This window comes from Oratosquilla oratoria, chromosome 6 (assembly GCF_046742065.1).
Source record: "Oratosquilla oratoria isolate Oo_2021 chromosome 6, ASM4674206v1, whole genome shotgun sequence".
NCBI classification, from domain to species: domain Eukaryota; kingdom Metazoa; phylum Arthropoda; class Malacostraca; order Stomatopoda; family Squillidae; genus Oratosquilla; species Oratosquilla oratoria.
This window is the reverse complement of record NC_134782.1, coordinates 51,663,174-51,680,875: the sequence shown is the minus strand read 5'-3', so window position 1 is coordinate 51,680,875 and position 17,702 is coordinate 51,663,174. Positions and strand designations below refer to the sequence as shown.

The 17,702-nt window shown below is 41.1% G+C and overlaps 1 protein-coding gene across 8 annotated transcripts in view; it reads left to right on the top strand.

The window, feature by feature from the left end:
* Nucleotides 1-10,449: 10,449 nt before the first annotated feature.
* The window catches only part of hfp (Poly(U)-binding-splicing factor hfp), a 119,160-nt gene continuing 111,907 nt past the window's right edge, over nucleotides 10,450-17,702 (top strand). For 2 of the 8 annotated variants that reach the window (XM_076186956.1, XM_076186955.1), the window contains exon 1: nucleotides 10,466-10,540. In XM_076186956.1, coding sequence (XP_076043071.1) covers nucleotides 10,481-10,540 — 60 coding nt within the window. In that variant the 5' untranslated portion in view covers nucleotides 10,466-10,480. Of the gene's footprint in view, nucleotides 10,541-10,849; nucleotides 10,913-12,552; nucleotides 12,604-17,702 lie in introns of those variants that run through there. The other 6 variants (XM_076186958.1, XM_076186957.1, XM_076186954.1 and 3 more) reach the window with 4 other exon arrangements.

Genomic DNA, 17,702 nt, shown 5'->3' with positions numbered 1-17,702 from the left:
ATTAGCCACCATGCAAGTAACCAACACAATTGAACAAGATATCTCACCCCAACAAAAATTTAAGCTATCCCTAGTTGCCCTCTAAAGGACGTTGTCCACCCGCAGTTGACAATTGCTCATCCTTCTTTTGTTTCTCGTTTGTGAGCTACTGTCCTTCACCCAGCCAACTGCTCTTTTCCTTAACTTTTCCTGTTCCCGGACATTTGGTCAACCTTCTCCTCAACCTTTCCTAGTATTCAGTGACCCCCTACCTCTCTCCATCCGTTCCTCTTAATTAATCTCAGTCATGTGTATTACAACTATGTACTTGAAAAATCTGAAACAAGCGAAACGTCATACCAATAAAGGTGTTTATGTCGAAAGTCATATATTCATGACATTGCCAAAAAAAAAAAAAAACTTCGAAGATCCAGACGCTGTGAAAGAACACTGGCATGCACCGGACGAGGAAACGAACGTGAAGGCATGCTAGCTATGAAAAGAAAAGCAGCTACAACATTAGACAAGTCAAACCAGATATTCACATTTCAGAACGTTAAACTTGCCAATGAAGACTCGAATGTCATGTGCCGAGACTTAAAAAATCCTACGAAGAAGTAAATTAATTATTTAATGGACAACACATGAAACGCCCCGTCGAAATAACCGAAAAGGCTAAGTAAAGTTGATTATTTATTGACCACATCTAAGCAGCCGAAACGTCCGGTCACCGTTTTACTCATACCAGTATTGGTCCCCTGTACCTTAGGTCTAGTGCTACAGATTAATGTATATCCACTTCCTGGTGCTCAAACTAATATGTAATTACCCACTTCCTCCTGAAGTATAGGTAATTTTTATAATTAATCAATATGTGACCCAAGCTGTCATGCAGCATTCACTATAAATACATGTTGATATTGTTGATGGCCTGCAATCTTCTATCCCATAACAGTTGGTAGTTACTCATACCCTGGGATGTCCCCTTTATTGTAAGTGGTGGTTGTAAGTCGTGGTTTAAGTTGTAGTTGTAAGTCGTGTAAGTTATGGTTGTAACTGGTGGTTGTAAGTCGGTTGTAAATGGTTGTAAGTCGTGATTATAAGTCGGTTGTAAATGGTTGTAAGTCGTGATTATAAGTCGGTTGTAAATGGTTGTAAGTCGTGATTATAAGTCGGTTGTAAATGGTTGTAAGTCGTGATTATAAGTCGGTTGTAAATGGTGGTAGTAGTGGTATCGTATGGCTTTCTTACACCTCCAACTTTGTATTTGCTAGCCAGTCTATGAATGTTTGATTTGCTTCGTAGATAGTCTTGTAATCCCCAGGCACTGCTGTGATTGGGCAGTGCAGTACGAGATGGTGTGTATCTTGGGGCACATTGGGGAGTCTTTGTATCCCTAGCGATGCAGGTTAACGGCTGTTCTGCCTTGTTATGATATCAGCCTGTTGGCTTGTGTCCATTCTCTTCTGGTTAGGTTGGAAAATCAAGGTAGTATTTCAGTTAGGTCTGTTACTAAGTTTCCCCTAGTGGGTAGTTTCCTTGCCCATTCTTCTTCTTGCCAGGCTTCTTTTAGGTTGACATTTTTGTTTTAAAGAAAGGTTTTCTTGATTTTAGCCTCGTTGTTACTGGGTCCTCCTCCATTATTTGTTTGAAGGGTATATCTGCTGGAAGGTTGTCTATGCGTTGGTGTTGTTTTTGTATGGCATCCTCGCGTCGTATATTTGGTGGTGCTATGCCACTCATCGTTGGCAGCCAAATGAGTGGTGTTGGTTTAAGGGCCCCTGATATCATCCGCATGGTTGCGTGGAGTTTAGTGTCAATTTTATTTGTGTGTGCACTCTGAGCCCACACTGGTGCCCTATATTCTGCTACACTGTATGGAGATCCAATATAGGTGTAAGGCGCTTTAGCATTATTCTCTCTAGTAGTTTGAACGAGCAGCATAGTAAGGATATTGGGCTGTAGCTTTTTGGGTCGTTTGCTGGTTTTCCCGGTTTGAGGATCGCTATTACTTTAGCTATCTTCCAGGTTCTAGGGAGGTCAGAGTGGTCTATTATATTGGTGAAAGCTTTAGAGAGCCATTTGGTTGCATTTATGCCTAGGTGTTTTATTATTTCGGGGTATATTCCATCTACTGCGGCTTTTCCTGATTTCATGTTATTTATTGCTGCTTTCATTTCCTGTTCTGAGATTGGTAATGCTGTTTCTCCTGCTTCAGGGTGGGATTTTATAAGTTGTTGGTAAATGGTGGTTGTTGTAAGTCGTGTAAGTGGTGGTTGGAAATCGTGGTTGAAAGAGGTGGTTCTAATTCGTGTAAATTGTGTTGTAAATCGTGGTTGTAAATGGAGGTTGTAGGTCGTGTATATTGTGGTTGTAAGTTGTGGCTATAAGTCGTGGTTGTAGGTGGTGGTTGTAAATCGTGTGAGTTGTGGTTGTAAATGTAGTTGGTTATAAGTGGCGGTTGTAAGTTGTGGTTGTAATTGGTAGTTGTAAGTGGTGGTTGTAATTCGTGGTTCTAAATGGTAGTTGTAAGTCGTTGTAAGTGTAGGTTGTAAGTCGCGTTTGTAAGTCGTGTAATACGTGGTTGTATGTGGTGGTGGTGGTTGTAAGTTATGGTTATATGTATAAGTTGTAAATGGTGGTTGTAAGTCGTATAAGTGGTGGTTGGAAATCGTGATTGTAATTGCACCTAACCTATCCTAACCATCTCAACCTAACCTAACCTGTCCTAACATATCCTATCCTAACCAAGCCTAATCAAACCGTGGTTGTAAGTCGTGTAAGTTGTGGTTGTAAGTCGTGGTTGTAAGTGGTGTTTGTAGGAGGTAGTTGTAAGTCGTGGTTGTAAGTCATGGTTGTACGGGGTAGTTATAAGTGGTGGTTGTAAATCGTGGTTGTATGTCTTGTTTGTAAGGCGTGGTTCTAAGTCGTGGTTGTAAGGCGTGGTTGTATGTGGTTCTAAGTGGTGGTTGTGAGTCGTGTAAGTGGTGGTTGTAGGTCGTGGTTGTAAGTCGTTGTTTTAAGTCGTGTAAGTTGTGGTTGTAAATAGTGGTTGTAAGTTGTGATTGTCAGTCGTGGTTCTAAGTGGAGGTTGTAATGTGTAGTTGTAAGTAGTGGTTCTAAGTCGTGGTTGAAAGTCGTGTAAGTGGTGGTTTAAGTTGTGGAACTTGTGGCTTTAAATGATGGTTGTAAATGTTAAGTCGTAGTTGTAAATCATGGTTGTAAGTGGTTTTTGTGGGGTGAAATTTGTGGTTGTAAGTAGTGTACATGATAGTTGGAAATCATGGTTAGAAATCGTGGTTGTAAGTGGCGGTTGGAAATCGTGGATGAAAGTAGTGGTTGTAATTAGTGATTGTAAATGGTGATTGTAAGTCGGTACTGTAAGTCGTGGTTGTAATTATTGGTTGTAAGTCTTGATTGTATGTCGTGTAATTGGCGGTCGTAAATCGTGATAGTAGGTCGTGATTCTAAGTTGTGGTTTAAGTGGTGGATGTAAGTGGACGTTGTAAGTGCTGCTTGTAAGTCGCGGTTATAAGTCGTGGTTGTTAGTCATGTTTGTTAGTCATGGTTGTAAGTGGTAGTTTTTAGTCGTGGTTTTAAGTGGCGATCGTAAGTGGTGGCTATACAGTAAGTGGTGCTTGTAAGTCGTGTTTCTAAGTGGTGGTTGTAAGTCGTAATTCGTGGTTGTAAGCCGTGGATGTAAGTGGTTATAAGTGGTGGTTATAAATGGTTAGGATTCGTGGTTTAAGTCGTGGTTCTAAGTCTTGGTTGTAAGACGTGGTTTTACATTATGTGGTGGTCTAAGTGGTAGTTGGAGGTGGTGGTTGTGAGTCGTGTAAGTGGTGGTTGTAAGTGGTGATTGTAAGTTTGCTTGTAAGTCGTTGTAAATGGTGATTGTAAATCCAAGGTTTAAATGGTGGTTGTAAGTGGTTGTTGTAAATCGCTGTAATTCGCGGTCATAAGTCGTGGTTGTAAGTCTTGGTTATAAGTCGTGGTTGTAAGTCTTGGTTATAAGTCGTGGTTGTAAGCCACTGCACAATAGGACAGAACTCATGATTATTAGCCTCCAGGCTTTGTAATAGTTAACTCAAGCTCCGCGACCTTACGCTTCCAAGTTTTCTTCGTTTATGAATTGGTTCCAGACCCTGACAGAGATTTACACTAGAATGAAATTTATGAGACGACTAGTGACGAAAAAAAATATAGGTGATTTTATAATGGATAGAATTTTACGAGTTTAGACGAGGAAAGAGAAATGGCGTGGGTAAGGCATTGTTAAGACAAAGCGGAGTTTCGACTGCTCAAGACCTCATTTAGCTCAACAGAATAATCTGGAACTCTAAGAAAAATATAGTGTCTTCAAATTGAATGAGCTGGTAAGGAACTGGACGTGTTACATTGCTCACGGCGGGAACCTGAGGTGGCTCTGCGGAAAGTAACCGTCGCTCACAGCACCACCGAGGCAGACGAGAAGTGGAAGAGGGACCAACGAGAGGATTCTGACCTGTCTCTAGTGATTGGGTGGTTAGAGGCCAGCAGTGAGAGGCCTCCCAAAGAGACAGTATCACCCGAGAGTCCTGCTACCAAGGGCCTTGTTGACCAGTGGGAGGCACTGAGTCTGCGAGGGGGAATCCTACACCGGCGTTGGACGCACGCACGAACAAGAGAGGTAAGCTGGCTGGTAGTAGTGCCATGCTCTCGGCGACAGGAGCTGCTGAAAGAGATGCACGAGGGGAATACCAGCGGCCACCTGGGAGTGAAACGCACTCTCGAAAAGTTGAGGTAGCGAGTCTACTGGGTGGGCCTGCGACGAGACGTGCAGGAGTGGTGCAAGACTTGCCGATGGAACGCCTGGCTGTGGATATAGCCGGCCCTTTTCCGTGCACAGAGAGGGGAAACAAGTACTTGTGTGTGGTAATGGACTACTTCACGAAGTAGCCGGAAGTCTGTGCTCTACCTAACCACGAGGCAGAGACTGTAGCTCAGTTCCTCGTGGAGGAGGTGTTCGTGCGCTATGGAGTCCCAGGGGAACTGCACTCAGACCAAGGAAGAGAGTTTATGTCGCGGGTCTTTAAGGAATGTTGCAGTCTGCTTGGCATCAATAAGACTCGTACTTCTCCCCTGAGGCCCCAGAGCGATGGTATGGTGGAGAAGTTTAACGCGACGATTGTCCAGCAGCTGGCCAAGTACTGTCAGGAGGACCAGCGTGATTGGGACTTGTGGGTTCCGTATGTACACATGGCCTATCGTTCAGCTGAACATGAGGCCACGGGATTCACGCCAGCCAAGTTAATGTTTGGCAGGGAAATTCGTCTGCCAGTCGACCTCTCTACCGGTCGACCACCGGGAGCAGAACTTCCACGTATCTATAGTGATTACGTGATGACGATGCAGCGGCGCCTGGAGGAGGCTTCCCGCTTGGCGAGGCAGCATCTGCGAGTGTCAGGTCAGGCTATGTGGAGGCAGTACCAAGGTCGTGCCAGAAATGCAGAGCATCAGCCCGGCGATATGGTCTGGCTTCATAATCCACAGAGAAAGCCTGGCAAGTCACCGAAACTCCAATCTGACTGGGAAGGACCATATAAAGTGACGGAAGTAATATCCGCAGTGAATTACCGACTAGAAATGCCTGGCAGAAAACGGGCGAGTAAAGTAGTGCATGTCGATCGGTTATGGAAACACCCAGAAGGGAGAATTTACCTGGGGTGAACGTGATCTAGGTTCGAGAGACAGTGACAGTGGTAGTAGTAGTTGTGATGATGGTGATCATAGTCCTGGTGTTGAACGTGAATGTGAAAGTGATAGTGACACTGAAAGTGACGAAGGTGTAGCACATGAAGACTCGGAGAAAGAAAGTGAAAATGAAGTAGAGAGAGATCAGAGACCTGGTCGACTTCCCAAAAATAGGAAGCTACCAGCGTGGTTAACGGACTATGTGATTGACATTTGATGTTATTAATGTGTTAGGATATGCCATTTGATGTTATTTTGTTATTTGGATATGTCATTGGATGTGTTTAAGTGTTCTTTGTTTATGCAATGTTTTCGTAATGAAGAAGTGATGTTTTATCTTTTTTATACAGAATGTTTTGTTTTAAGTTCTTTTGTAAGTTTGTAGGTGAAAGCTGACGGGTCGTCAAGCTTTGTAGAGGGGGATAATGTGGCGAAAGAGCATGAATGAATGTTGCATAGTGTGCCTGGATGGTTGGTATGGTCGTGTGAGTGATGCGTGATGTCGGAGAGAGAAAGCATGGCAAGGGGTATTGTAGCGAGGGTATGCGTGGGGGGACCCCAAGGGGGGGTCCCGGCATCGCCCGCCATACCTCGCATAGCAGCAGAGTAAGCCTAGGTCTGGTGTTGAACACACGTGTAAAATCCTCATATGCGTTAGTTAGAATAAAGTGAAAAAAGTGACACTCCTCCTTTCCCTGACCCGGACAACAAAATCTTGTCGGCACCCTTTATTTACATGTCTTATTTCAATTTTTTGGGCACCAAAAGGAATTTTTTATTATATTCATTCACAAATAAAAGCAAAGAAAAATATAAATAACCTAACCTAACCTAGAATAAGCGTCATCAGCAGACATCAATCAGTTATTTTAAGAACTGTCTAGTTTCTGCATCCGGGATTTATTGATATATAATGGGTGACCTGACCTAACCTAACCTAACCAGAATAAGCGGCCCCTTTCGTATGTGTGTGCGCGTGTGCGTGTTCCTGTGTGTGTGCGTGTGATCTGTCGCCTCAGTACTGTAATATGCTAAAGTGCTTTGGTGTATATAAGGCGAGGAAAACAGGGGTCATAATTTTTAAATAAATTTGGAAATCATTACTAATAAAAGAGCCTTACCTAACCTAACCTAACCCAACCCAACCTAACCTAACCAACCCTAACCTAACCTAACCAAACCTAACCTAACCCTAAACCTAACGTAACCTAACCTAACCTAACCTAACCTAACTAACCTAACCAAACCTAACCTAACCTAACCTAACCAAACCAAACCTAACCAAACCTATCTTAACCTAACCTAACCAAACCTAACCTAACCTAACCATCAAAACCTAACCTAACCCAACCTAACCTAACCTAACAAAACCTAACCTAACAAAACCTAACATAACATAACCTAACCCAACCTAACCTAACCTAACAAAACCTAACCTAACCAAACCTAACATAACCTAACCTAACCCAACCTAACCTAACGATCAAAACCTAACCTAACCTAACCAAACCTAACCTAACCAAACCTAACCTAACCCAAAACTAACCTCACCTAGCCTAACCAACCCTAACCTAAACCAAACCCAACCTAACCTAACCTAACCAGCCTAACCTAACCTAGCCTAAACTACCTAACCAAACCTAACCTAACAAACCTAACCTGACCAACCCTAACCTAACCTAACCAAACCTAACCTAACCCCTAACCTAACATAACCTAAATTTACCTAACCCAACCTAACCAAACCAAACCTAACCTAACCATAACCTAACCTAACCCTAGCCTAACCTAACCCAACCTAACCTAACCAAAAACCAGCCTAACCTAACCTAACCAAAAACCAGCCTAACCTAACCTAACCAAACCAACCTAACCTTATTAAACCTAACCCTTACCTAACCTAACCTAACCCAACCCTAACCTAACCAATCTAACCTAACTTAAACCTAACCTAAACGTAGCCTAACCTAACCAAACCCTAACCTAACCTAACCTAGCCAAACCTAACCTAGCCTAACCAAACCTAACCTAGCCAAACCTAACCTAGCCTAACCAAACCTAACCAGAACCTAACCTAGCCTAACCAAACCTAGCCTAACCTAACCAAACATAACCCCTAACCTACCTAACCTAACCTAACTTAACCTAACCAACCTAACCAAACCTAACCTAACCAACCTAACCTAGCCTCCTACCATCAAAACCTAACCATTCTAACCTAGCCTAACCTAACCTAACCAATCTAACCTACCCTAACCTAACCCAACCTAACCTAACCTAACCAACCTAACCTAACAAACCAACCTAACCTAACCAAACCTAACCTAACCTATAACCTAACCTAACCTAACCAAACCTAACCTAATCTAATCTAAACTTAACCTAACCTAACCTAACCTTAGCCTAACCTAACCAAACCAAACCTAACCTAACCTAACTAACATATCCTGACCTAACCAAACCTAACCTAACCTAGCCTAACCTAATTTTGGCAATTTCGTGAATTTCTTAGGCCATTTGTTAGCAGAAAAACGCTCATATTCACCCTAACTGGTAAATGATTTTAAGATAACAATGTCAGTTAATATAGAATAAGAAATTGGAAAAGAGAGATGATACAGTATAACTGGTAAATAATATTAAAATAACAATGTCAGTAAATATCAAATATAAAAAATAGAAAAGAGGGACGATACAGTATAACTGGTAAATAGCTTTAAAATAACAATGTTAGTAAATATAAAAAAATAGAAAAGAGATATGATACAGTATAACTGGTAAATAATTTTAGAATAACAATGTCAGTTACGAGCTTTCGTTTCTCCTTCCTACTGATTGGCTGCAGACGACGTGATGTCACAAGCATCTTCATGCGCGAAAGGCTAAACAGCTCAGTTTTGCCCGGGTTTTCAAAATGATTGTTTGAATTTATCATTACTATGTGCATATTATACTACATTATTACTGTTTTTAATTTATCATTACTACATTATTACTGTATTAATGAGTAAGACTATCTTTAGAATGTGTTTGGGAAGCATATTTTAGCGTACATAATATCATATATAGGTGTTTTAAAACTGCATCAATAATTCGCGGATTTTCGGGATTCGCGGGAGGGAAAGGAACGTAACCTTCGCGAATAGCGGGGGAATACTGTACTTGTTGACTTGTATCGACCGAGCGACTCGTTGAACTGAAGCAATCCCCCTCATCGACACCACTGCCACTTCAGTAGCAATTTCTTTCATGAGTGGATGGATATGTAGTTTCGTTGTCCCATTTCACGTCATCACGGATCACAAAGGCTCCCAGCTCGAGAGCGAAATTTTCGTCTCTCATTGGTTTCCACCATATGCGTACTACTAGTTATCGCCCCCAAGCTAACGGAATGATTGAACGTTATCACCGTTCTCTGAAATCTGCTCACGTCACTAAAATTTCCCCCATTTACCGCGATTACCGGCGCTCATATGTTGTGTCCTTCCGTTGCCATCACTAAGGAACACATCACGTCGGATGACGCAACCATCCTCCACCTTGTCAAAGAAATGTAGTCCATCAGTTTTCATGACCTTGTGTCTAGTGACTGCCATACACTACCTCAACCATACGTGCCTCATGACCTTCACTCTTGCTATAAAGTTTGGGTGAGAGTTGACAGAATTCGTAAGAGTTTGGAGGCTCCCTACTCTGGTCCTTATGACGTTATCCGCCGTGAACCTAAGTACTTCATCCTTAGGCTCCCTCAGGACGAAACCTCGGTTTCCACAGATCTATGAAAACCGGTTTCTCTTCCTATCACTTGTCGGACTCAGTCTCGCATAAATGACGTCCCCGTACCCAGCGCACCTCCCATGAACGACGTCACTGACTTAGCCACTTCGCGCACGACTGACGTCGCCCATCCGAGTACTCTGTACCTACAAATTCCACCTGGCAACAAGTGTGTCAGAATGTGTGCCAATACTCGATGCCCAGGCCTACGCCTAAGGCAGTTGGTGTTAACCTCTTGTAATGTCTGTTCATGGCTGGTTTGGTGAAATAAACATTTTGAGCCAGTACTAGTGTTTCACTTATCCACGCAGTTCCCCTCGCCACCATGTCTCGATCGATCGAGACCAAATTTGCCACGAGTCCATGATCCTCAATTGAAAGAGATTATCAATCGGAAATCAGTAAATATATGAAGTACGTCATTGGGTTGAATTCATAAACTAATTTGTAACCTTTACAGGTTTATTGTTGTGTTAACAATGCATATAAAAATAAGTGAAAAGAAACACAAGGAAAATTATACACCTATATTAAAAACTAATTCTGTTGTACATACATTCCAACAAAAAATAAAATAAAAATATTTACACCAAGATATCTACGGATGTAGTGGACTGTAATATTACTTTACAAGCAAAAGTAAACTATAAATCTATGCCAGGGTTACCAACCAAACCACTGACGGCAGTAAAAAACTTAGGAGTGTTTCTAGGTTTTCAATGTAATATATTATTGATGTACTATTTTCCTGCTTTATATTTATTTAATTAATTATAACAAATTATATGTATAAAATCAGCTTGTTTTATTTACAATATTTTTATAGCTGAAACATTATTTTTGACATATAAAGTATTTATAAGACACATTATTATATTTAGGAAACACCAAATATTTATAATATGCATTGCATCGAGACAAAGGCCATTCCATATTTTAAATATGTCAACATTTTTGTCGTTGGTAATTCTGTGACGTCAATAAACATAAAATGGCGTCGCAGATTCCGATGGCCGTACCCTCTGCAATAACAAATGGATTTCCCAATTTGGTAAGTCGCGGTGCTACTCTTTGGATTTGACAGCGTTATTCTTGAACATCTACAGTTTTTAATTGTATAGCAAATGTATTTTAAGGTTGTTTTGCGTCGTGGTGAAGCGGTATTTATGTGGGAAGGCATTAGGCCTAAGGTCGCTGTGGACGGAATGACCCGAGGACAAAGTTATATATCAACTGCTCTCGTTTCGAAGCATTATTTTTAATAAAGACTATGCGAAGGAGTAATTCCTGGTATTAGCACTCCGATTTTGTTTTCCAATGTCTCATGAGGTGCTCAAGGTGTGTCATAAGCGGTATTTCAACCAAGAGGAGAAGGATGAGTGGACGATATATAGATATATATATTGTTACTAAAATTGATAAGGTAGACTTAATAAGTCACAAGTTTTGTTTGCGGGATTGACATATACAATCACAAAATGCTACTAATTATGAGTGTATTTGAAATTGTGTAAATGATGCAATGTTCATTTCTGTCCCCTTTCACAGGCTAAGTTAAGTATCCAGCTGTGGAGACCACATTGTTTTTCTTTACTAATATTTACTGATCTAATTTTAGTTAAGTTTTCAAAACTTGTAAATTTTTCATCTTTCCACAAATGTTTAGATAAATAGCCTCTGCAGGCCTTTTTATTGTTTTGCTAATTTGTACACGACCTTTATTTTCTATGAAATATATATATATACTTTCAACAATTAAATTGGTCCAAGTGAATGATATGGTAAAATTCCATAATTGTGTAAACATGTATATCTAATATAAAATTTGCTGTTCAATAGCTCCTAACTTACCTAATCACTAATGTAACCGTTACATGAAAAAAGGTATTATTTTAGTTGTGCTCACCTATGTGATATAGCATTAGAAAAATAAATATTAATTTGGTAAATTATAAAACATGAACTTGATATGCAATATTCTTGGTGGAAATAAATAACCAAAAACCTTGCTGCAAGCAAATCTACTAATGAATGAAGCTACTAGGATACAGTCCAGACGCATGTCGTCTGTCTGCTCTAGTCACTGTTAGTTAAAGGATGGGTTTCATGTCGTGGACTGGGTGTTCTCCAACTCCAGGTGATGTTGATAAGCACTGCTACAAAGACAATAGGGCTTCCTTTGACTTTATGAGAGAAAATGGGGTTTTGCTGTTGTCTGTTAATTGCCCTAGGTACATTAATAATCAGGCTGACAGCATCTGTGGTGATGACGATGACCCGGATGATCTTTACAATTTGAGGTACCAAATTACTAAATATAGGTTAGGTTAGGATAGATGAATTCATCCTTTCGTTTCTTCAACCTTGGCATCTATCAAAACAAACATGGCATATCATTCAACAGCTGCGACTTCATTTGTTAGTAAATTGGTTTTAGCAACTTTTTTGTTATTGATTTCCAGCAAGAAAATCACATATTACATTGATGTAATATAATTTACAAAAGAATTAATTTTCTATTGCTATATTGCATAGGTGTGCACTTCTAAAAATTTACCCCCAAAAAATAGAACTTTAAACACATGACACATGGAACACATGACACGTAATGATTTGTTTTCAGACAGTCAGTTTGGATTTCTAACAGGTAGGTCAACTGTTCTTCAGCTGCTACATGTTATTGACAAATGGACCAGAGTCATTGACGATGGAGGAGAAACTGATGCAATATTCTTAGATTTTCAAAAAGCATTTGATAAAGTACCTCATCAAAGACTTCTAAGAAAGCTTGCCGGATATGGTGTGGGCGGTAATGTCCTTTGCTGGAGAGGAGGCAAAGAGTCCAAATCAATGGAACATTCTCAAAATATCAAAGAGTACACAGTGGCATTCCCCAAGGCAGTATACTTGGACCAGTGCTTTTTGTCATATATATCTGATTTACCTAGCTGTGTACAGTCGGACCTGTTCTTATTCGCAGATGACACTAAAATTTTCCAAGAAATTTAAAATGAAGAAGACAGACATAAATTACAAGAAGACTTGGACTCCCTGCAAGAATGGTCAAGAACATGGTTAATGCCATTCCACCCCCAGAAGTGCAAACACATGAAAGTAAGTGGAGGGCGTAGGCAAACAAAAGACACAGTATATTATATGCTACGTGGTGAGGAAAATGAAACAGTGGTTCAGAGAAGTGTCAAGGAGAAAGACCTAGGCTTGCTTACTGATGAGAGTTTATCCTTTGGTGACCACATACAGGAAAAAGTGAACAAAGCCAACCAGATCATGGGAATGATTAGGCGATCTTTTGTATACCTTGATATACCAACATTTCGCACTCTTTTTAAGGCAATTGTTCTACCTCGCTTGGAATATGCTCAGTCCGTCTGGTCACCTTATAAGAAAAAAGATATTAGGACAATAGAAAATGTTCAACGTAGAGCCTCCAAGATGGTGCCACACCTACAAAACCTTAATTATGAGGAAAGACTAAGGAAGCTGGACCTTCCAACTTTAGTATATCGAAGATTACATGGAGATATGGTGGAGGTCTACAAAATTTTAAATCAGCACTATGACCCTGCTGTTAACATAAATTTCCAATTGAGAAAAGGACCAACTCGGGGCAACATCTTAAAGATCTTCAAACCAAGGAGCCGGACTAGACTGCGACAGGGTGCTTTCCAAGTGAGGGTAGTGGATGCTTGGAACAGCCTCCCCATGATGTTGTTGGGGTTAGGCAGGGGGAGCAAAAGGTGATATCAGGAGAGGAGGGAGTGTAGAAAAAATAAACATAAAAAACAAATGCACACCTAGACTTAACGCACTTAAGTCAATCACTGGAACAACATTTGGACAAAACAAAGAAACTAATATAACAATATACAAACAATGCATACGCTCAGTGATGAATTATGCGAGTCCTGCATGGGCTCCTAATCTCAGTGAGACACACCACAACGCCCTTCAAATCATACAAAACAAAGCCCTAAAAATAATTACAGGCTGCACAAATACAACACCTACAGACCATTTACACCATGAAACAAAAGTCCTCAAAAGTCAAGGACCACCTCGACATGAGAGGCACACAAACACTTGCTGCAGCCACCACAAACACATCACACCCGCTACACTACATAGCAGAACACCCACACACACCAAGAAACATTAAAACTACACCCAAAGACCTTTATTACGCACAGATACTCTCTTCTCTTCCTCCACAACCACCAAATACCAGCCTCCGGAAACATATTCATAATCATATCACTCACCGCTCCATTAACACACTGAAAGACAACACACTGCTGCATGCCAGACCCCCTGATATCCACCCTTCTGAATCCTCTCTCCCACGAAAGGACAGAGTCCACTTGGCCAGACTGCGATGCGGTCACCACCCAGCACTTCTAAGCTACCAGAAGAGGCTGGACGACCATGTTGTGAACAGCTGCCCAGGATGTAACACTTCACCCCATACCATACAACACATAATGGAAGACTGCATTATACACAATCATGCACGCAAACAACACAACATACACTCTATAAAGGATTTGTGGGAAAACCCAGTTTCGGCTGTGGCCTTCCTTGGGGAGACGGGACTGCTCGGACAGACAGTCTAGGGAACAACAACAACAGCCTCCCCAATAGTGTCATAAAGGCAAAAACTATAAGAGAATTTGAAACGAAACTTGATAAGCACTGGGAGAGACAGGCAATAAAATATGACTATGAAAAAACTATTGCATTTACTGGCACACCCGGCGAAGACCTACCGGAGGATGACCAAGATGTAATTTCTGCATCTGGCCAATCGAAGGTCACCGATCTGGACATATAGGTGTAGCGACCTGCGTCCAGTATCAACGTAAGGTAAGGTAAGGTTTTAGTTTTTTTTTTTTTTTAATGGAATGGTTACATTAGGTTAGGAACTATTGGACAATGTAAACTTTATGTTGAATATAAGTGTTTGTGTGATTTTGGAATTTGGCCAGTTCCAGGAACACACAGGCTCAGATATTTAATTTGAAATTTACATTATTCAACAGCTCCTAACCTAACCTAATCATTCCATAGAAAAGAATTGATCTTTCAGATGTGAAAAAGAGGAGTTGAAAATGCATTTGCATGGTACTGGAACAGAACCCTCAGTATTGGAACAAAACCCTCAATACGAGTCAAATTCACGCAAGCAGCATCAAATGGCTAATGTATGATGCAGCATACTACTTGCATTTTAAAAAATAATCACAGCTGTATTACTCATTCTCTTTCACAGAGTAATAATAAACTCAGAAAATGTGATCAAACCAGTTCACAGAATTCAGGGGGCACTTAGTTACAGCTACAAAATAATCAAGATGCCAACACTGGTCTCCTTGTATACCCATTTGTGCCTCATGATGCCTATGTAGGTGTCATTGTATTAAAGTGATTAACTTGGTAGATTTTAGAAAGTTTACCTCAAAACTGGTCCACCATTTCTGCCAGTATGGGTATCTTCTTTAGGAGGGTAATCTGGTCAGGCACCGAGTAGGAAGACGTTGCAGTACATGATGTAGCCGTGCAGAGAAGATCCATCAGGTAGTGTTATTAGGTACAGGGGTCCCTCAAATAACGCGGATTCTAATAATACGGATTCAATCATACGCAGATTTTATTTCAAAACCATCTGAAATGTAGAGAACCATTTTAAAATTCGTGCCGAGTCGGGCACGCATACGCACACACGCGGCAATATCGCAAACAATTTTACCGCCCTAACTTGTTGAAGTGTAATGTTTCTTTCGTTTGGAACACAGCTAATAAGTCTGATAATGACTGCGCTTGTCGTGTCTTAATTTCTCTTATGAGGTTCTTGTTGTTGTTGTTGTCGTTCCCTAGACTGTCTGTCCGAGCAGTCCCGTCTCCCCAAGGAAGGCCACAGCCGAAACTGGGTTTTCCCACAAATCCTTTATAGAGTGTATGTTGTGTTGTTTGCGTGCATGATTGTGTATAATGCAGTCTTCCATTATGTGTTGTATGGTATGGGGTGAAGTGTTACATCCTGGGCAGCTGTTCACAACACGGTCGTCCAGCCTCTTCTGGTAGCTTAGAAGTGCTGGGTGGTGACCGCATCGCAGTCTGGCCAAGTGGACTCTGTCCTTTCGTGGGAGAGAGGATTCAGAAGGGTGGATATCAGGGGGTCTGGCATGCAGCAGTGTGTTGTCTTTCAGTGTGTTAATGGAGCGGTGAGTGATATGATTATGAATATGTTTCCGGAGGCTGGTATTTGGTGGTTGTGGAGGAAGAGAAGAGAGTATCTGTGCGTAATAAAGGTCTTTGGGTGTAGTTTTAATGTTTCTTGGTGTGTGTGGGTGTTCTGCTATGTAGTGTAGCGGGTGTGATGTGTTTGTGGTGGCTGCAACAAGTGTTTGTGTGCCTCTCATGTCGAGGTGGTCCTTGACTTTGAGGACTTTTGTTTCATGGTGTAAATGGTCTGTAGGTGATGTATTTGTGCAGCCTGTAATTATTTTTAGGGCTTTGTTTTGTATGATTTGAAGGGTGTTGTGGTGTGTCTCACTGAGATTAGGAGCCCATGCAGGACTCGCATAATTCATCACTGAGCGTATGCATTGTTTGTATATTGTTATATTAGTTTCTTTGTTTTGTCCAAATGACGTTGCAGCTCCAGGACCTGAGGTTCTTGTTACTGGCGGTGGTGGTTTGGGAGATCAAAAACAGACATATACACGCTTACACACGTGTAGACACGCACACGTAGACACGTGTTAGACAACCAGTGTATGTTGTGAATGCGCGTGCGTATACACACAAATACGAACACAGACACACGCACGTACATGCTTACTTGTACATGTTAACACAGACACATACACACACACGCACACACATACATACACACACATATACATACGCCACACACACACAATGTGTATACGCCACATACACACATGTATATACTCCACATACACATATGCATATACGCCACATACACATGTATATACTCACAAACACATACATACATACACATACATGCGCACAGACACACACACACACGCACACATACACATACAGTTCTCGGCATTTAATATGGAAAGTCAGCATACGCGGATTTGGTCATACGCGGTAATTTCAGGAACCTAAACCCCTGCATTATTTGAGGGACTCCTCTATTTGTAAAGTTCATTCTTGAAATTGATGTTGGAGAAGCATCTTAGATTTCTGATGTGTTTTGGGAGCACATTGAATAATATTGGGCCATTCCATTCATTGACCATCCCATTAGTAAACAAGTTCTTTCCTCTTTCCTTCTCAAATTTAGATTTAAGAAGGAAATAAGAAAGAATTGGTTTACTAATAGGGTGATCAATGAATGGAATAGACTTAGTGACCATGTATTGAGAAATGGTTAGACAAATTTATGGATGGGGATGACAGGTGGTAATAGACATGGAACTGCTTAGTGGATGCCTTATGGTCTCTTGCAGTCTTCTTCATTTTATGTTCTTATTGTAGGTAAGACTGGTGATAAAGAGAGTCTTGATTCTATCGTGGGTTGATGGGAATGGAGTGAATTTAACACTGGCATCCTGTACAGATGTTTGTTCTGGCTTTTCTAATATCATATCCACATATATATAATATGGGATCCCTCTCTTTTTTGTTGGGGATATTGGCCCCAGTTTCCTCAAGTGCTCCCTGTAATTGAGGCCCTTCATGGCTGTAAGTGTTGGTGAAGGTACTTTGTACTGACTCCAGTAGCTGTATACTTTCTCATGGAGAGACCAGAGCTGGCTACTGTAGTCAAATACCGGCTGTACAAGAGCCCTCTGCAGTGTTATCATGAGGTCCTGAAGGTTATGAGAACCCATCCTGCCATTTGTAGTTACTTAATTTTGTACTGGAAGGTGGCATCATTGTTGAGATGGACACCCAGACAATTGACAACAGGGCTTGGTGGTATGGCCTGCCCTCCCCATGTACAATTCAGTCAAGTTTTTCTGTTCTGAGTTTGGTCCACACTTCAGCAGTTCAAAATTGTCCTTGTTGAATTGCATATTGTTAATGTCTGCCCACTTTGAAATCTGGGGATTGGTTTGTAGTTCTTTGACATCAGCTTTGTATTCTTATTCCATGGCTGAGGGATTATCAGAGAAGGGTGACAATTGGAAATTTTTATCCACTTGCTTAGTGTATTCATC